The sequence below is a fragment of the Laetiporus sulphureus genome (assembly GCF_001632365.1).
Source record: "Laetiporus sulphureus 93-53 unplaced genomic scaffold LAESUscaffold_14, whole genome shotgun sequence".
NCBI lineage: Eukaryota > Fungi > Basidiomycota > Agaricomycetes > Polyporales > Laetiporaceae > Laetiporus > Laetiporus sulphureus.
Genome location: NW_024468523.1, coordinates 318,119 through 335,699, shown reverse-complemented (window position 1 = coordinate 335,699; position 17,581 = coordinate 318,119). Strand labels below are relative to the sequence as shown.

General features: G+C 54.2%; 8 protein-coding genes across 8 annotated transcripts; 3 read left to right on the top strand and 5 right to left on the bottom strand.

The window, feature by feature from the left end:
• Nucleotides 1-19: 19 nt before the first annotated feature.
• Nucleotides 20-763, bottom strand: LAESUDRAFT_724670 (uncharacterized protein). Its single transcript, XM_040908666.1, has 3 exons — nucleotides 514-763; nucleotides 252-460; nucleotides 20-202 (listed from the first exon to the last, which is right to left on the bottom strand). Exons 1-2 carry the CDS (start codon nucleotides 669-671, stop codon nucleotides 319-321), a joined length of 300 nt encoding a protein of 99 aa, XP_040765424.1. The 5' UTR covers nucleotides 672-763; the 3' UTR covers nucleotides 20-202; nucleotides 252-318.
• Nucleotides 764-890: 127 nt separating this feature from the next.
• On the bottom strand, nucleotides 891-2,027 carry LAESUDRAFT_724669 (uncharacterized protein). Its single transcript, XM_040908665.1, has one exon. The coding sequence runs from the start codon at nucleotides 1,939-1,941 to the stop codon at nucleotides 1,210-1,212; it is 732 nt and encodes a 243-aa protein (XP_040765423.1). The 5' UTR covers nucleotides 1,942-2,027; the 3' UTR covers nucleotides 891-1,209.
• Nucleotides 2,028-2,774: 747 nt separating this feature from the next.
• On the top strand, nucleotides 2,775-6,130 carry LAESUDRAFT_724667 (urease). Its single transcript, XM_040908664.1, has 13 exons — nucleotides 2,775-2,932; nucleotides 2,988-3,211; nucleotides 3,259-3,499; nucleotides 3,551-3,946; nucleotides 3,997-4,030; nucleotides 4,087-4,196; nucleotides 4,250-4,732; nucleotides 4,785-4,830; nucleotides 4,878-4,934; nucleotides 4,989-5,101; nucleotides 5,158-5,453; nucleotides 5,507-5,645; nucleotides 5,699-6,130. The coding sequence occupies exons 1-13, from the start codon at nucleotides 2,888-2,890 to the stop codon at nucleotides 6,029-6,031; spliced, it is 2,517 nt and encodes an 838-aa protein (XP_040765422.1). The 5' UTR covers nucleotides 2,775-2,887; the 3' UTR covers nucleotides 6,032-6,130.
• On the bottom strand, nucleotides 6,078-8,073 carry LAESUDRAFT_101484 (uncharacterized protein). The gene is made up of 2 exons (XM_040901155.1): nucleotides 6,386-8,073; nucleotides 6,078-6,328 (listed from the first exon to the last, which is right to left on the bottom strand). Exons 1-2 carry the CDS (start codon nucleotides 7,762-7,764, stop codon nucleotides 6,196-6,198), a joined length of 1,512 nt encoding a protein of 503 aa, XP_040765421.1. The 5' UTR covers nucleotides 7,765-8,073; the 3' UTR covers nucleotides 6,078-6,195.
• A 1,048-nt stretch (nucleotides 8,074-9,121) lies between these two features.
• Nucleotides 9,122-10,947, top strand: LAESUDRAFT_650526 (MFS general substrate transporter; the record flags this gene model as incomplete). The annotated part of the gene is made up of 7 exons (XM_040904254.1): nucleotides 9,122-9,283; nucleotides 9,337-9,402; nucleotides 9,458-9,618; nucleotides 9,675-9,809; nucleotides 9,865-10,024; nucleotides 10,080-10,617; nucleotides 10,670-10,947. The coding sequence occupies 7 exons, from the start codon at nucleotides 9,122-9,124 to the stop codon at nucleotides 10,945-10,947; spliced, it is 1,500 nt and encodes a 499-aa protein (XP_040765420.1).
• A 270-nt stretch (nucleotides 10,948-11,217) lies between these two features.
• On the top strand, nucleotides 11,218-12,839 carry LAESUDRAFT_724664 (uncharacterized protein). Its single transcript, XM_040908663.1, has 2 exons — nucleotides 11,218-12,558; nucleotides 12,647-12,839. The coding sequence occupies exons 1-2, from the start codon at nucleotides 11,294-11,296 to the stop codon at nucleotides 12,765-12,767; spliced, it is 1,386 nt and encodes a 461-aa protein (XP_040765419.1). The 5' UTR covers nucleotides 11,218-11,293; the 3' UTR covers nucleotides 12,768-12,839.
• On the bottom strand, nucleotides 12,724-15,001 carry LAESUDRAFT_724663 (uncharacterized protein). The gene is made up of 7 exons (XM_040908662.1): nucleotides 14,614-15,001; nucleotides 14,253-14,561; nucleotides 14,066-14,172; nucleotides 13,944-14,009; nucleotides 13,809-13,885; nucleotides 13,380-13,757; nucleotides 12,724-13,308 (listed from the first exon to the last, which is right to left on the bottom strand). Exons 1-7 carry the CDS (start codon nucleotides 14,674-14,676, stop codon nucleotides 13,160-13,162), a joined length of 1,149 nt encoding a protein of 382 aa, XP_040765418.1. The 5' UTR covers nucleotides 14,677-15,001; the 3' UTR covers nucleotides 12,724-13,159.
• A 185-nt stretch (nucleotides 15,002-15,186) lies between these two features.
• On the bottom strand, nucleotides 15,187-17,425 carry LAESUDRAFT_724662 (CDF-like metal transporter). Its single transcript, XM_040908661.1, has 13 exons — nucleotides 17,249-17,425; nucleotides 17,016-17,186; nucleotides 16,872-16,949; nucleotides 16,760-16,817; nucleotides 16,510-16,693; nucleotides 16,324-16,445; nucleotides 16,158-16,265; nucleotides 16,060-16,098; nucleotides 15,977-16,002; nucleotides 15,755-15,916; nucleotides 15,681-15,689; nucleotides 15,471-15,623; nucleotides 15,187-15,401 (listed from the first exon to the last, which is right to left on the bottom strand). The coding sequence occupies exons 1-13, from the start codon at nucleotides 17,318-17,320 to the stop codon at nucleotides 15,381-15,383; spliced, it is 1,203 nt and encodes a 400-aa protein (XP_040765417.1). The 5' UTR covers nucleotides 17,321-17,425; the 3' UTR covers nucleotides 15,187-15,380.
• Nucleotides 17,426-17,581: the final 156 nt, after the last annotated feature.

Genomic DNA, 17,581 nt, shown 5'->3' with positions numbered 1-17,581 from the left:
CGTGAGAGATGCTACAAGGAATCTGATGCTGATGCTGGAGGACAGCACTCATTAAACTATTGTCTAGGTATGCGGCAAGCTCCTACAGTTCAGTGACACAGCGCGATGCTGGGACTCCATGGGTAGAGCTCGAGGCTGACGAATGTAATATCCCTGACTGAACACCGGGCACGAGAAGCATCGAGAAGCTCTCATAGAATCGCTGTGACGGGTATTGGTTGGTACCGGTATGACGAGAGCGAGACACGCACGCATGGCCGGTCCTTCAAAAAAAGAACCACTCCAAGACTAATCCGGTCGCGAGCCGCTGCTTCAATCTCATTTGAAGGTCCAGCTAGTGTACGGCACGATGACGGCGATCCTCGACTTCGTAAGTAAGTCATAGTGATATCCATCCGACATGTATTCCGCAATAGACGGTAGACCAAGCCGGCCATGATCGAAGCGGGCGATTCGTGGCCTGATCTCATTGTCAGGCTTGTGAAGAGAAACATACGGCGTTGTCATGGTCACCTTGAGTCTGCTTCATTCGCGTGTATGCTCTGAGGCGTACTAAAGTGGGATAAAAGTACTAGTAGGCGCCGACACGCGTCTCCTGCATGGATGGCACCGTGGACGAGCGTGATAGCCACCGACAGATCTGCGCCTGTCCTTGTGAGAGCTAGTGCCATAATAGTCGACTCTTGACGACAAGCAGGTTGGATCGGCTAGCTGATTGAAGAAAACTATGTTGCCATTGGGGCAAGAACGTCGCCACTTCGCGGTGCACAGGTGAGAATATGCCACCTCGCTGGTATTTCACACTTGAAGCAAGGCGGCTGCTATAATGGGCACTCAGGGTGCACCCAATCAACTTGGCCGTCATTTTCAGAGGAACCTCCTTCTCGTGATTGGCTTGTAAAACCTGGACTTGCATTGCAGACCTGCATGTCATGTATGGGCTACAGAGAAGATGTACAACGTCGCTGCGGCAGTACTCAAACTACCGTCAGTCCATCAAACCGAAGCACAAGAGTAAATGGGATTAGAGAGTGAATGCAGAGCGCATAGAGTAGAGACAGGCAAGAACAGGTTGTCCATTTTCAACCAATCGCCATGAATGGATTGTTGGCATGCAAGAGCTGAGCTCACATGCAGATTGTCTTCATCGTCGTTGTTGTCATCATACAGGTCCCCATCAACCAAGCAACTGCGCTTTTCCCAACCCTCCTATGCACTGCAATCGACCATCTCCCAATCCTCCGGCGGTACGACAACCCAGGACTTGCTGAGCGCCGGGTCGCTATCCGCCATAACCACGTCGGAATCTGCATCGCCTTGCGAGGCGGCGACGATACGCTCCAACTCGCTCGTCGCAGAATATATCGACTTTTCCAGTTCGCGATTCGCTGTGTACATCGACAGCGCTAATCGCGGGCCCATATATAGGATTCTTCTCCCCTCCGGCGACATGCGCATGCGGGCGGCGATTGCTGCTCGGTAGAGATCCGGCTCTTGTTTTGAGCGTGGGAATGACGCACGCGCTGGTAGGACGGACTGTCGTGGCGAGAGAGGGGACGATGTGCGGAAGCTGGGCATCGCGGCGCAGGTGGCGATAGGTGCTGGAGAGAGTACAACTGGTGTCTGAATGACGGCCGGAGAGGAGCGCGAGGCTGCTTTGCGACGGTCTCTCTCTTCTTTCAAATGTCTCATGCTCCGCGTACGTGGCAAACTCGTGGTCCGTTCCGCGGGCGAGGTAGAGGGTGCCCCCGCTCGTCCGTACAACGTCGTCTCCACTGCTGCCTGCATGTCTTCCAGAGATAAATAGGACCCTGTGCGGCGAAGCGTGTTCGTGCGCGGGGATTTGTGGGGTGGTGGCGCCGAGAAGGACATGGTGCGTTTGCGGCGTCCAGGATGTCCAGGTGGGACGGGAGTCTGTGGTTGGATCACCGAGCAAGACATCGAGCACAGGGATGGGTATAAATGATGACTGTCGGCCGCTGTTGATGAGGGCACAAGGGGAGTGATGAGACAGGAGACAAGAACTTGTTTCACGGAGTAACTCGAGTGGATATGAAGGCTGGGGAAGAATCACGTGAGTCCGCGGTATGGTGCCTGGCCTTTGCCGGGCGCTCCGCAGCGTCTCCTCGCCATCTGGCCACGCTGGTTACACGACTCCCGTGTGTTCCGAGCCGAGAATTGAGGGGATCGCATCTGTAGTGCAATCTTGGATGAAACTTGGTGTCCAACAGCACGATAGGGAATGGCGGTATTAGAGCAGGAGTTCATCAAGTGATCCAGATGCAAGTCAGCGAAATGATGAACGTGAGACTCTTGATTGCATGATACCTCAGACAGAGCCATCTGCACCGATACAATGTCCTCTGGGAAGTCGAATCATTACTGCCGTATCTAGTTTCCCAGCTTCGGAGTTCAAAAGCTAGCTGGGCCGCGGTCACTCGAGGCACGGAGCTCGGCGGAGCATTGCAAAAGCCAAGTCAGATGAATGAACACAGCAGCGTTTTCAAAGCCACAATGGAGGGGAAGCTCGCGGCAGATGGACATGCTGTGCAACGTGGCTTTGAGTCAACCTTGCAGATGATCAAGGATAGGCGCGCGTACAGCTGGCTGTTACAGAAGTGATGCTGAGGAATGCTACGCGTTCAACTGAGCTAGATTCACAGGATGGTCGCCACTGTAGGCAGAGAGAAAGAAAGCCCTAAAGCCGCTTCCGAACCCAGCCTTCCATCAATCAGATCGGTATCTGCCATGGGCGCTTCTCGTTGTGGCTGCAACTAAATCTTATCGCAGGCAGCCACAAGCTGTTCTAAACGCTGACGGGGCCTCATTCAATTCGCATCTGACAGTCCAGTGTTGCAACTGACACTGCCACGGCTGAGAAGACAGCATGCGCATCTCACCTCGGGAAGAGGCCAAACTATTGCTCCACCAAGTTGGTATCTTCGCCTCTCTGGCACGCGCGACGTCGTGAATGAACCGCGATACAGGCCGGATTCCTCGCCCAAAAGCGGCTCGCACGAGGATTGCAGCTCAATCAGACGGAGGCGACAGCTCTCATCGCCTCACAGCTTCAGGAGCGGATCCGAGATGGCAAACATTCCGTCGCCGAGTTAATGCAGCACGGCAAGACGCTGCTCGGGAGAAGACATGTGCTTCCTGGGGTTCCGAGCCTGTTACATGAGATACAAGTAGAGGGCACGTTCCCAGATGGGTATGCTCATCTGTCTGTGAGGATATCGGCTTCTAATTGCCGCTCAGCGTGTTCCTCGTTACAGTACACGACCCGATATGCAACGATACAGTCGAGCTGTCAGCTGCTTTATATGGGTCGTACTTGCCTGTGCCTCCGGAACATGCTTTCCCCGTTGTAGACCCAGCAGAGTATGCTCGGGAGAAGGCCCCGGGCGCAGTCATAGTCAAGAAAGAGACGATCGTCCTGAACCGAGGACGTGAGCGAGTGAAGCTACGAGTCACGAATAACGGCGATCGCCCAATTCAGGTGTGTCCTCTACCCTACGACCTAAGCTGAATACCTTAAAGTGTTCCTCAGATCGGCTCTCACTACCATTTCATTGAAACGAACAAGGCGCTATCGTTCGATAGAGCGAAGGCCTATGGGAAGCGACTCGACATTGCCGCAGGCACTGCAGTACGCTTCGAGCCCGGAGACACAAAACATGTAACTCTGTGCTCCATCGCCGGCCTCAAGAACATCACAGGCGGAAACCGACTTGCTAGCGGAGTGGTCGACCCGTCACGCACGGAGGACATTGTGCGGAATCTGGTTCAGCGGGGCTTCAGGCATACACCGCAACCAGGTGCCCTCGAGATTTCTGTGGATACTGAGATCAGCAGGGAAGCGTATGTTGCTATGTTTGGCCCTACGGTCGGCGACCGAATCAGGCTTGGAGATACCTCTTTGTGGATTGAAGTCGAATGGGATGAGGTAAGGGATGTCTTGTATCCCTGTCAAACATGCTGATCCTGGGATTACAGACATGCTATGGAGACGAGGTCAAGTTTGGGGGAGGTGCGTATGATCCATCCTCGTTCCAAATCAGAGCAGAATTCTGATTGATGTCGAAGGTAAGAGCATCCGTGAAGGGATGGGCCAAGCAACAAATCGGTCTGAAAAGGAGACACTCGACCTCGTCATTACCAACGCACTCATTGTTGACTGGTCAGGTATCTATAAAGTGCGCAGGGATTCTCCAGTCCATATGGGAATTGACACCTCGTCGTCACACAGGCTGACATTGGCGTGAAGCATGGAAACATCGTTGGCATCGGGAAAGCCGGCAACCCCGACGTGATGGCCAACGTGCACCCTGACCTCATCGTCGGATCCACCACGGAAGTCATCGCAGGCGAGAAGCTGATCGTTACCGCTGGCGCCGTTGACGCACACATCCACTACATCTGCCCACAGCAGGTGCCAGAGGCCTTGGCATCGGGCGTGACTACGATGATCGGCGGAGGCACTGGTCCGAGTGCAGGTACCAACGCGACGACGTGCACGCCGAGTCCGTTCTATATGAGACATATGTTGGCTACGACCGACGGGTTGCCGATGAACTTTGCGTTCACTGGGAAAGGGAATGACTCGGGTCCAACTGCTTTGGAAGAGATAGTCAAAGCCGGGGCTGCCGGATTGAAATTGCACGAGGACTGGGGATCAACGCCATCTGCTATCATGAGCTGCCTCGATACTGGTGACAAATATGATGTACAGGTCTGTATAGTCCAGCCAATGCGGAGACCAGTGCCTCATTGCGATTGTCTAGGTCAACATTCATACAGATACCCTCAACGAAAGTGGATTCGTCGAAAGTATGAGACGTATGAGATTATATTGTCATGACTCACTGTGATTGTAGGTACAATCGAGGCGTTCGGCGGCCGTACAATCCATACATATCATACAGAAGGAGCGGGTCAGTGCTTTCTCGATATCACAAGAAGAGCACAAATGTAATGATGGTTTCCAGGTGGCGGCCATGCACCGGATATCATCGTCGTATGCGGACTTGAAAACGTTCTTCCATCATCCACCAATCCCACCCGCCCATACACCAACAACACGCTTGATGAACATCTTGATGTATGTCTTCCCATCGATGACAGATGTCCTACTAGTATTGACTGCTAGCCGCTCAGATGCTGATGGTCTGCCATCACCTGGACAAATCGATACCTGAAGACCTCGCGTTCGCCGAGTCCCGCATCCGTGCAGAGACCGTGGCGGCAGAAGATGTGCTCCATGACATTGGCGCGATCTCGATGATCAGCTCCGACTCACAGGCTATGGGCCGCGTCGGCGAGGTCATCACGCGGACCTGGCGGACCGCCAGCAAGTTGCGCGAACTCCGCGGGCCCTTGACCCTCCTGGGCGACGCGCCCGGGCGCGATAACTCGCGCGTTAAGCGCTACATTTCCAAGTACACTATCAATCCGTGAGTCAGGTCACCGCGCGTATATGTAGCGGTGCTCATCCTGCCTTTCAAAGAGCAATCTCTCATGGTATCAGTCATCTCGTCGGGCAAGTCGCCGTTGGCGCTCTTGCGGATCTTGTGCTGTGGAAGCCCGAGAACTTCGGGTCAAAACCTGAGATGGTATTGAAGTCAGGCGTCATTGCGTGGGCGCAGGTCAGTATAAATAATACACTTGAGTAATCACGGACGCTCACGACGAGTCACAGGTGGGCGACGCGAACGCGTCCATTCCCACCGTGCAGCCATTCTACGGACGACCTATGTGGGGCTCGCACGCCATGTCCGCGGCGATGAACTCCGTCTCGTTCGTGTCGAAGGTGTCCATCGAGGAGGGAGTCATACAGAGCTATGGACTCAGGAAGCGCTGCGAGGCGGTGATGAACTGTCGTAATGTCGTGAAGAAGGATATGAAGTGGAATTTTGCAACGCCTGAGATGATGGTCGACCCGGAAAGCTATGAGGTTCATGCGGATGGCGTATTGATGGATATCGAGCCTGCAGATCGCCTCCCCTTGGCCAGGGCTTATAACATATTCTGAAGCGAGATGAATATTTGTGAATCTTAGTTGTATAAAAGTGTGTTATTACAGTATGCGTATAGTATGTGAAGATAACATTTTGGGCATTGCACATCCTTGATCCAGTATTCCATGCGAAGACTTTCATTACAGAAACATTGTCATAATCTTATCTCAGTTCAACCTTAAAAGGTAGGCGCAGTGCCGGAAGGCTCACTCCATCGGCGGCTGCGTATGTAGTTGTTCATCCACACGTGCCACACGGGAGAAGTATGCAGACATTGCCAGCACGGTCCACATATTCCCTCATTGCAATCTCTGCAATCAGACATGATCAGCTAGGTCAAAACAAGATAGAGACGAGAAGAAACGTACAGCCTGTTTCTCGGCACGATGGCTGGCCGATCATAGGAAGAATATCGTGCCTTCACCGGTGAAGGCAAAGGATCGGGCAGTTGTCGAGTCGGATTCAAAGGTGACGGAACGTATACAGACACTGGCCGATGGTACTCCTGTTCTGGTGGTGTCGGCGAGCCTTCTTTTTGCGAAGTGCTACCGCTGCCTTCAGGTCGTCCACCTTTAGGGCCTTTTCGGACTTTTCGTCCAGAGCCGATGGGTGGGATGTCAGGAGAGCGCGGCATCACTAGCTCCTTGGCGCGAACACTGAGAGTTGGTATCCTTGGAGGACCAGACATGCCCGCACTCCATTCGTCTTCGTCAAGGTCGATGTCATCGTCCACAAAGAATTTAAACGGCGATGAGTTTCTGGGAAGAGGACTAGGTGTAATGATGGAAGAGCTCGTGCGCGATTGTGCTATGACTAGCTCCCCCGCAGTTTGACTTGGATGCGAGACATTGTGGATATGGTACATTGAGCCTGGAAGGTCTTCAGCGTCAGCTTGCGCGGTTGTGGACAATGCCGCTAGAGAAGACGAGGAGGCCCGTCCGGTGTGATCACCGTGCTCTCCAAAGACAGAGAGGCTAGGCCGCGGCGTGGTTGGTCTTGGAATCTCGTCAAGAGGCAGCCTTGCAGGCGATCTGTATATTATTTCCGAAATGTCATCTTTTTCTGAGGTGGTTGATAGAGTGCTGATATGAGGAATGCCGGATTGGAAACGGGGACGTTTGGCCTCTGGAGTGGGTGTTTGAGGACGTGGAAGAACGGTCTCTGCCACCGAATACGAGCTTTTGGATGGCGAGAGATCGCCTCGCGTCAGCCCTTCAGTAGTATAGAACCATTGGCCAGGTTTGAGGAGACTGAGACTGGAGACAGCATCGTCGCCCTTTGTTCTCGAGCGCGAGCGCGAGCGCGACTGTGACCGATGCCTTCGATGCGACTCAGTCAAACGCGACTCGCGACCTGTGCTGCGCGTCGCCGAGCTGCTCCTGGAGAGCCGACGCGTCGGCAAGCTACGCGTTTCAGGACGCGAGAAAATATGGCCAGAGCTGAGCAGAGACTCGTTCATCGGCGCGCCCGGGAACGGTTCCCTTGGAACAGCATCCCTGGCGACGCGGCCGCGGTTCGTGGTTTGATGCGAGATCTCGGCAAGAGCTGGTCGTTGCCGGTGAGTAACGGGAGTCAGCAGACTCTCCTCCAACGCGTCTGTGATTCCGAATCGCAGCCTTGGACGGTACGAAAGCGCGGATTCCGAGGCAGAGCGAACGATAGGTATAGGGAGAGATGATGGAGAGCTCCGAGCACCATCATGGTCGTAGCCACTGTGTTGGTGGAGCATCGTACGCGTAGAAGACATTTTGTGGCGAGAATTGTCGCTGGAACTGAGGAGTGGGGGTGAGAAGTCTACAGCAACAGCGCTGTATTTATATATATCGCGGTGGCAGATGTGGCCCTGCGTGATGCGGCCAGTCCGAGCGTGAAATATTTAAGCGGCGGGCATTGTTCATAGCTTGGCCATACGTCGAACCGTTGCAGCGCGTGTCCTTTGTGGCTATCGGAGATGTGGCCACTGAGAGAGAACGTGGCAGGAAACGAGGCTCGGCAACGACCGGCTTTGGTGTGAGCGTGCTAATGGATGAGTGCGCTTCCGGTCGCGGTGGAACTTTGAGTGGCTGGCGGCCGTAGTTAGCGGATCTGCGTGCCAGACGTGATGATGAGTGGCTGCAAGTGGCGAAGGAATGGACGTCATACGATAAAGACGGGACTGCACGATGACTTGAGCTGTTCCTGGGATGCTGCGCTATGGCCAGCCTGCGAGATCAAACGTGTCCGTTTCGGCCGCATTCGTATGTTAGCTTCGCCAGAGCACATATTTATTGCGTCCAGGCTTTGATGGCTGCCGATCTATTACCTCAATCGCCAGTTAGCGCGAACGATAGCCTGAGCGGGAGGATTTGCCGGAAGTTCCGTGGTCGCCATGTGAGCCGCCCGTTTTCCACTGCCGGTCTGCCAATGACCACAGATGCCATTGTCAAGTAGCTGCCTGCACTGTGCCGATGAATCCATTGTTATGACTATACGCGCATGAGGGCAGATACACATAACCTCCAGGTTGAAGCGTAGCGCACCAATCGCATGCTATCTGATTCCCGGTAGCAAGATAGCAGAGTTTTCCCGAGAAGCGTCGTGAGCGATGGATGTGGCTCGACCGCTGCCTGCATCGCTGGAGGACGATGTATCTCGTGCCTTGAAGGACGTCCGTGCTGAACCGAGCGGAGAGTCGCGTTTCATCGAAGAAAGTTTGAGAGTCGAGATCAATCACGCGGACGTCGAGCAAGCTCCCGAAATGTGACGTGCTGATCATGACATCCTCCTTTCTCTTGAAACTCACTCATGACTTCCTTCATCGCATTGCGCGGCCTCACACGGTCGTAAAATTGCGCACGAGACTGAGCACGTCAGGCAAGTCGAAAGCGAGATACGGACGGAGAAATATGGGCTGGCGGCTTAGCTAAGCTTAAACGGCTTCGTTGACTCACCAGCCTGTCATGATCAGACTTCCCGGTTCTGACAGAAATCCGGCTTGCCGTATATAAGTCATCGGGCACCCTTTCCCGACGGTGAGTCCTTCTCTTCACATGTTGTTCGTGTTGGTTTCCGCCTGAGACTCGCGCTACCTCTCGCTCCTCCTCGTACTGTGTAACGTTCCGCTCATGACTGTTCACCACGAAAGTGACGAGGAGACCCCCTTGCTGGGGGAGGAGGAGCGGAAGCCCGTCAAGACACCTATCCCATGGGGACAGCTATCTATCTTGCTTGTCCTCCAGCTCGCCGAGCCATTTACGAGTCAAGTCATATCTCCCTTCGCTCCCGACGTAAGTGTCACCATCGTCTCCTTCCTGTGAGTTGCCGATATCTACTCCCCCAGCTTGTCCGCAAAATTGGCATTACTGGAGGAGATGAGGCGAAGGTTGGGTACTATGTCGGCCTCATGGTACGAGATTCTAGGACTCTGAATGAGCTAGTTCGTACAGTGAACACCTCGACAGCACTCCATTTTCTTTGCAACGCAGGCGATGACCGTCCTACACTGGAGTCGCCTCTCCGACCGAGTTGGACGCAAGCCGGTGATAATGATTGGACTGTGCGGACTATCAATATCTATGTACAGCTTCGGCTTGTCGAGGACATTCTGGAGTCTCGTTCTGAGGTAGGTCAAGCTCTACCTTGTACGACGCGGCAGACGTGACGCCGCCTACTCTACAGTCGCAGTCTCAACGGAGCGTTGAACGGCAATATTGGAGTCCTCAAAAGCATGATGGCGGAAATTACGGATTCCACCAACATTGCAGAAGCGTACGCTTATTTGCCGCTGGCATGGATGACTGGTGGTACCCTTGGGTAAGTCCTTCTGGCGCATGGAACCAATCGTCAATTTACCATTTCCATTTCCTAGACCGATGATCGGCGGATCATTATCGCGACCATACGAACGATTTCCTGACGTCTTCGGTCATATAGAGTTCCTGAAGAAGTATCCCTATTTCCTCGCATGTGCCGTTCCTGCAACATTCTCCGCTGTTGCTTTCCTGGTGACGATGTTCTTCCTGAGAGAGGTACGTCGATCGCCTGTTACAGACGGTATCGCGGCTTAATATCTTTCCAATAAAGACTGTAACACAACCCATCTCGATTCGTCGCATCCTCAACTTACGCAAGAGCAAGGCCAACCTGACAATGCAAAATGTTGCCGGGGCCGACGGTCCTAAACCCGTGGCCCCCATCACATCCGCTAAAACTCGCGCCGAGCCGCTCCCGCTACGCGCGCTGCTGACACCCCGCGTTCTGATCTCCGCAGGCAACTATGCCCTCCTCGCAATCGTCGACATCAGCTACCGTACAGTCATTCCAGTCTACATGTCTACGCCGATCGCACTCGGCGGCCTTGGGCTCAGTCCTCAGATGATCGGCTCCGTCCTGTCCATCTATGGCATTACGAATGGCATACTGCAGATCCTGTTCTTCTCGAAGACAATTAACCGCTTTGGCGCGAAGAGGGTCTACATGGCGGGTATTACCTCCGCTCTTCCTGTGTTTGCGCTGTTCCCCGTCATCAACCTGCTGGCCAGAGAAGAAGGGTACAGCATGGGCGTGTGGACGCTGCTCGCAATCCAGACGTTCATCTCGATCGCGCTGAACTTCTGTTATGGTACGGCTTCCCTGCGATCAAGCAAGGTTATGGGGATTGATCGTCTTTGCAGGCAGTGTCTTCATCTTCATCACGGCATCGTCCCCAAACAAAGCATCGCTTGGCTCGGTCAATGGTCTTGCTCAGATGAGCGTGTCCATCATGCGCGCGATTGGGCCCGCCGTGGCGAACTCGATGTTCTCACTATCGATAGACCCCGAGCGCCATTGCCTCGACGGGATGCTCGTTTACGTGTTCCTAGCAAGCCTCGCGGTCTCTGCGCTTGTAGTGGGGACTTTACTCCCGCAAAAGGTATGGAAGAACGAGTCGAGCGAGCAAGAGATATCATGATCACGATTAGGACTATACCACATCTTGCGCATCCAGCGACTCTAAGCGATACCTCATCTGTACGTAACATGGCCGTTGTGTAGAACAGAATATGTGATAGATCTTGTGAGCGGATGGCACAGTTACGCGGAATCCGGATATCTGTCCTCATGGCCTGAGAGCAGTGCCATTGTGGCTGGGGACACGAGTTGCCGTATATAGCGACCAGCGGTACAAGCTCAAGGCTGCATAAACCACCATCATCCCAAACACGACCGCTGTTCCCTCCGCCCTTGCTCGCTCCTTCCAACCGCATTCTACGACTAACTTCTAGGACAATTCTAACGACCATCCATAATACCGCACCATGTCTTCCTTCGCTGCGCTCATGGCCTTGAGTGCCACACAAACCCGGGAGTCCGAGGCAGCCGTGCAGTCCGCGCTTGCCCAACGACAGCGCAAAGAGGCACAGCGACGCAAGGAGCAGGAGGAGCGGGATCGCAGAGAGCGTGAGCTCGAGGTTAAGATGCGGCTGAAGCGGCTCGAGGAGGAGAAGCGGGAGCAGGAGCGGCAGCGGCGCCAGGAGCAGGAGCGAGAGGCCCGAGAGCGAGAACGGCGCCGCCGGGAGGAGGAGGAACGCGACCGCCTGCGATATGGGCCCAAGAAGCCGGCCTCGCGGACGGACAGCAAGGGCTACCCGCTGTCGGGTGCCATTATGCGCAGGGGCCGCTCGTCCTCGTCTGATGACGAGTCCTCGGCGGCGAATGCGCTGACGCGCGAGGAGAAGCGGAAGCGCCGTATGGAGCTTGAGCTGCGGCATGGCCAGACGACCAGGCGGTCCACACACTCGTCGGGCTATGGCAAGGCGGACAAGCAGCTGCCCGGCGGGGCGGTGGATATCACGACGACGGCGACGGGCACGAACAATGCCTCCTCCGTCCCGAACAACTCGTTATCTGTGCGCCAGCGTCTCGCGTCTACGCCGGCGATGCTCATCAAGCTGAACGTGAACAAACGGGACACGCGGACGATCGATGAGATCCTGCAGGATAGGGCAAAGGCGAAGGCCAACGTCCTGCAGGGCGAGCAGGCGAAGGAGTTTAGTGATTGGTTTGGGAAGGGGAAGACGGTCGCGAAGAAGGACTCGTCGCAGACGGACTCGGCCTCTACGTCTCGAGCCCACACTCCAGCAGCTACCTCTGCGAAGGTTGCGAGCGGCTCAGCATCCCCTGCAGGTCGCCCCCCCAGCGTCTCTAAGCCCACTGCCCCTGCCCCCACGTTTAAACCGGCTGCCGCAGGCCAGCGCCCAACAGTTGCGAAGAACGCGTCTGTTAAGAGCGCCGCATCCAATAGCGCGAAATCTACCGTTGCAAGCTCCAGATCTACTGTGGCTTCCTCGAAATTCTCTGTCTCTTCTTACAAGCCGCCACTCAAAAAACGGCCTCGTTCTCCTTCGCTCAGTCCATCTCCTTCTCCGCCTTCCAAGAAGCGCGGCTCTGTCCCGAACGACATCAGCTCCGAGATCTGGAAGCTGTTCGGCAAGGATCGTTCGCGCTATGTCGCAGACGATGTCTTCAGTGATGATGATATGGAGGCTGGCGCAAGCGATCTGGAGCGAGAGGAGATGAGAAGGTTGGTGCTTTTCATATCATACCATGATCATCTATCAAGTTGGTTGTCATTCTCTCTGCCACGGCTGACACTTGCATCTGCATTCCAGTGCTCGTATTGCTAAGCGAGAAGATGAGTTGGCCATGGAAGAAGAGCGGCGTCACGAAGAGGAGAAACGCCGCAAGCGCAGGGAAAAGGAATTGCGAGAGAAGCAACGCATCAGCAGCTAAAGTACGCGCGATTCTTCATTGCTGCTTCTCAATCGCCTCGGATGGTGGGGAGACTATGATAATGTGTGATCGTTGGTCCTCTCATTGACTTTCTTGCATGATACCATGTTTTCTCATGAGTTCTGTTGTTAAACGTGCAGGATTTTGGATATCCAGTGCATATTCATGCTCGTAGGCAGGGCTTGCCATACTATACATCCACCTTTGTACATACATCGACCTGCAATGACACTGATGCTTCGGACTATTCCGTATAGTCTGGCATGTTGCGCGATTCTGTACATTAATATCTACAGTACGACCTGTAATGACATAAAAGTTCGAGAAGAGCAACAAATAAACAACTGGACGCGAGAAAACAGCGTAACGCTCCAGCCTGGGAGATCGACCCGTCAACCACTTTCCTCCATTTTGAACCTCTTCCTCGGTCCGTCAGGACTGAACTGGCCTGTGCTGGCGCCACCTTGCATGAAGGCAGGATTGAAATGTCCTTGCACATTCGAAAATCCTCCTCGACCGCCCATAGGCATCATGCCCATCCCTACATAGTGTTACAATGACAGTCAGCCTCGATCAATACAACACAACGGACAGTGTCCTAAACAGCCGCACCCATACCGCCCATCATGCCTCCTCCTCTCTGACTGTAGCCGGCAGTGCCCATCATGCCTCCGCGAGGACCCTGGGGAATCATGCCGCCTCGCCCACCGAAACCGCCGCCCATGGCGTTCCCGACGAAGCCGGCGTTCATGCCTCCCATGCCCATTCCTCCCATGCCCATGCCCATCATATTGGGCATCCCGCCCCGCATCATGCCGCCGCCGCCGCCCATCATGCCACCGCGCATGCCCATTCCCACCATGTTGCCCATTCCCATCTGGTTGCTCACGCCGCCGCGGAAGGTGCCGCCACCACGGCCTGCGTGTCCTCCCCCGGTGTGGGCCTGTGCTCCACCTTGACCTTGGTTCCTGTATTCACGCGGGGGTGGCTCTACGGGAGGATCAGCGAGTCGAAGATGGGATGTGGGACGACGACGATCACCTTTGGGAAGCGTCCTGAACGGATTGCCCTGTTGGGAGCTGGTGAACGACGCGCTTGCGCGGCGATTCTGGAAATCGCTATACCGGATCATTTCTCAGAACGGGATCATCTACAGCAGAGACAGGATATACTCACTTATTGTCAAACCAGTTCTTGATCGCGCTTGCATTCTCGAAACTGTGGCACTCAACGTACGCAATCCTACGCCATGATGTCAATCCTCACGATCATCGACGCGCGCATATACCCAGGCTTACCCTTTGCTCTTGCCGTTGACCTTGTGCTCAGAAAATGTGATGTCCTTGTGGTCAAGGTTCACACCGACATTGAGAGCGACTTGCCGAAGATCCTCATCAGTTGTCCACTGTAAGAAACAAAAAGAATACATGGAGTCGTCTCAGAACGATATTGCACATGTGGAACTAGACATATGGATAAACAGACCCATTGCAGATCCCCAATGTACAATGCGTCGAACGCGCCCTGTCCAGCTCCAGCGCCATTCATCGTCTGATTAATAGTGGTCATACTGCCAGTGCCGTTGGGGCTCCTCGTGTCCGTCACAGTGTTCGGCTTGTAGTCTTGGTCGGGACCGACGTTCATGTCGTCTGATCCTTGGTTGCCAGCGGGAGGTTCCTGGTGATCAGTATCATCTTCCACCCTCTGTCTCTTCTCGCCAGTCACGGGAGAACTTGAGCGTTGTTCAGCATGTTCTTCATGAGAATCCGCGCCTTCACGGGCGCGCTCATCCGCCTTCCGTCAGAGTCAGCGACGGCACATGCCCCATCTCACGTCCCACACTTACCTCAGTCTTAATGGGGCTGAGACCCTCGTCCTCTCCGTAGATGTCAAAGTCGTCTTCAGGCATGGCTGGAGTGTCTCAAATCACGAAAAGTGTGGGGTGAAAAACTTTGTTGCACTTTTCTGAGATCAGGATATGACAGGATGTTTGGAGTACCGACGGACAGAAAACAGCGATGCGACAGGATGGTGAGAGTCAGAGACAACGACTTCGGAGAGTAGACGGCGCCCACGACAAAGAGGAGAGAGACAACTCTTACAGGTATTGGTACAGGAGAGAGTTCAGGCGCTCTACCGACTCCTTAGCTCCAGAATACAAGACAAATAAAGGCACCAAGGCCTGAAACTAGCGACAGCGGGTGAGAGCTTGAGAACGATACAGGCGTGGCGTAGCGAGCGAGAGTGCTGGTTGTTGGAAAACAGAACAGTTGCACGTAAGCGCCCAGACTCTCCTGTCATGTGCTCTAGCTTGTTTGTTTGTCATTCTTTGTCCCACACTCTTGCCACCATGGGCGCTGTGGCCAGGAGCAGTGGTTTTCAAGCGAAGAGGACTGCGAAGTGTAGAACTGATTTGTTGCTGCGAGCTTCTTTTAAAAATAGATAAGGGCCTATCTTGGCCACTAATTGACGAGCATCGGTAGGTCAATGAAGAGAGTCAGTTTTTAATAACATAAGGGCCTACTTTGGCCACTAATTGAATAGCATCGGTAGGTCTATGCAGAGAGGCGTTTTCCTAATCTACTGATGTACCAAGTATAATGAATCTCCCGTTTAGACATTCTTGCGGTGTTCCTGGATAAAACACAACCGACATGATCAGCGCCGAAAGAACATAGCAATCATTGAGAGTGAAGGACCCACAGGCGCATGCGTCGTCTCATGGTCGACGTGCACAAACGCGCGCTCGACGTTCGGCAGCACCTCAATCTTGTCCTGCAGCTGCTGGCTGATATCGTGCGCCTTCCAAAGCGGAGTGTTCGCGTCCATCACAATATCGATCTCGACAAAGTAGCTCTACGTTCGTAGTCAGATACCACTGCCCCGAATCGTGGAACGGCCCCGTCTGCTCACCGGTCCGCTCTGTATGCACAGCCATCCTGTCATCAGCATGGCGTGGCAGAAGGGTTATGCAGTCGGTAACGTACGTGGTATGCCCGCACCGTGTCCACTTTCTCGATCTCATCGCTGAACGTCACCACCTTGTAGATGAGCAGCTGGATGAAATCATGCGGTGCGGACTTCCCCGCGAGCAGCTCGAACTGCTTGTAAATCGTCCTGCCCCATGCGAGTAGGATGCCGATGGCGAGCTAGATGATGCGGATCACGCTTAATATGAGAGAGTGATTGAGAACAAGGAAACGACGAACGATGAGCGCGCCCAAGGGGTCAAGGACTGCGTGAAGAGGTCAGACTAAAACGTTGCAGAGATCAAACAGGAAAGAAGACGAACACCAAATCCATTTGCTCCCGCCTGCAGACATGAGCAGACCTAAAGGCCAAAGGCACAGATTCAACATCGTCTAGAAGGATGTACATGATATCATGTACCGAATCCGTTGACAAACAGGTCGTTGCGGTGGTCTTCCCATAGCACGTGCACCTGGCTCGACTGCTTCCGAAGGCCGCTGCAGTACAGGAACAGTAGAAACTTCACGCCTGGGATCACGCACTGCATTGTCAGATGTGAATATGGACCAAAGGAAAAAAGAGGCACCTAGCGCAGCGCCGACCGCGACGATAGACGGAATATGGAAAGTGTCCGTATCGTCACCGGTGTCGTGCTCGATGAACTGCTGCACCGACTCGACAACCAGCACCAGGTTGACCGCGCTCATCCTGAAGAGCGATCACTGAGTCATGCCGCCAGATGTCAGTCTCCAAATAGCAGACGTTTGCTCACATGAATCCATATACGATATTCCCGATCGTCTCCAACCTTGACCCACCGACAGGCCACTTATTCATATCCAGTGCCAAGGCACGCTTATGCAGCCAGTAGAGGACGACATTGCTCCCAAAGTCGAAAACAGAGTCGACGGAGGTAGTGATAAGGGAGAGCGAAGCAGAGGTGATGGCGGCATAGACTGTGGCGTGCGAAAGAGCAATAGGAGCATGTTAGGAGCGGAAAAGGTTGGCGGGAATAAGCTTACGCTGGAGGATGCACAGGAAGAAATTACCGATGAGACTCGCCCAGACAGCGATTTTAACCTGCAGGGAGAGCATGAATCTGTATACTGTACGCGGGACGACGGAGGACATTACAGGCATCCGCGCAGTCTCCTCTTTATCCCTCGCTTCCTCCGTGTGCTCGTCCATGCTCTTCAGCATGGAGGCAATGAGCTGCAGACACACATTCAACACGGTCAAATCCGTCCGAAAATTACGAGTACAACGACCGCCACGCACATCATTCTGCTTGCGGTGATACCGCTCGAGATGCTTGCCCGCCTTGCGCTTGCGCAGACTCGCGAGCTCCTCGTCCGTCTTCAGACCATCGCGGAAGGAAAACGGGTCGGAGCCTGTGGCGCGCGTCTGCTCAACGTCGACCCGTAACGTCGGTATTGACCCGTCGGACTGCTACTCGCCACCGAAGCCATCAAATCCAAGTAACGTCGTTGCTAGTACTGGCGCGAACTTACGGATGCGCGTATTGGCAGAACACCCGGCCGCACGGAGAGGCTGCTCTCCCCTTTCGTTTTCACGATGACCATGGGAACTGTAAGTGAATGATCCCTATGTGGGTGTTGGCTGAGCCTGAGGGGTTATCGAGACGAAACCGAAGGAATGGATCGATGACAAAATGCGCTAAATGGCGACTGGATCGCTCTGATCGCATCTCAATTTATCCGATACGGTTTTCGACTATCGATTATGCACTTACCGTCGATATACGCCTTTCCGCGACGTGCAAGGACGGAGAACTCGGGCTTGCTTGGCTCATAACTGGTTCTTATGCTGCATGACTGGCGCCG

Bases quoted from the DNA above. Each gene is read 5' to 3' on its own strand.
- LAESUDRAFT_724670 (XM_040908666.1), bottom strand. From the start codon at position 671: ATGGCACTAGCTCTCACAAGGACAGGCGCAGATCTGTCGGTGGCTATC. The intron at 461-513 runs GTGACCATGACA...CAATGAGATCAG, and splicing joins GCGAATGAAGCAGACTCAAG to GCCACGAATCGCCCGCTTCG.
- LAESUDRAFT_724669 (XM_040908665.1), bottom strand. From the start codon at position 1,941: ATGTCTTGCTCGGTGATCCAACCACAGACTCCCGTCCCACCTGGACAT.
- LAESUDRAFT_724667 (XM_040908664.1), top strand. From the start codon at position 2,888: ATGCGCATCTCACCTCGGGAAGAGGCCAAACTATTGCTCCACCAA. The intron at 4,733-4,784 runs GTCTGTATAGTC...GCGATTGTCTAG, and splicing joins GTGACAAATATGATGTACAG to GTCAACATTCATACAGATAC. The intron at 5,646-5,698 runs GTCAGTATAAAT...GACGAGTCACAG, and splicing joins GCGTCATTGCGTGGGCGCAG to GTGGGCGACGCGAACGCGTC.
- LAESUDRAFT_101484 (XM_040901155.1), bottom strand. From the start codon at position 7,764: ATGTCTTCTACGCGTACGATGCTCCACCAACACAGTGGCTACGACCAT. The intron at 6,329-6,385 runs GTACGTTTCTTC...GTCTGATTGCAG, and splicing joins ATCGTGCCGAGAAACAGGCT to AGATTGCAATGAGGGAATAT.
- LAESUDRAFT_724664 (XM_040908663.1), top strand. From the start codon at position 11,294: ATGTCTTCCTTCGCTGCGCTCATGGCCTTGAGTGCCACACAAACCCGG. The intron at 12,559-12,646 runs GTTGGTGCTTTT...TCTGCATTCCAG, and splicing joins GAGCGAGAGGAGATGAGAAG to TGCTCGTATTGCTAAGCGAG.
- LAESUDRAFT_724663 (XM_040908662.1), bottom strand. From the start codon at position 14,676: ATGCCTGAAGACGACTTTGACATCTACGGAGAGGACGAGGGTCTCAGC. The intron at 14,010-14,065 runs GTAAGCCTGGGT...ATCATGGCGTAG, and splicing joins GTCAACGGCAAGAGCAAAGG to GATTGCGTACGTTGAGTGCC. The intron at 13,886-13,943 runs GTGAGTATATCC...GATCCGGTATAG, and splicing joins AAGAACTGGTTTGACAATAA to CGATTTCCAGAATCGCCGCG.
- LAESUDRAFT_724662 (XM_040908661.1), bottom strand. From the start codon at position 17,320: ATGGTCATCGTGAAAACGAAAGGGGAGAGCAGCCTCTCCGTGCGGCCG. The intron at 16,099-16,157 runs GTACATGATATC...TTTGGCCTTTAG, and splicing joins CCTGTTTGTCAACGGATTCG to GTCTGCTCATGTCTGCAGGC. The intron at 15,402-15,470 runs GTGGGTCCTTCA...TGTTTTATCCAG, and splicing joins ATGAGACGACGCATGCGCCT to GAACACCGCAAGAATGTCTA.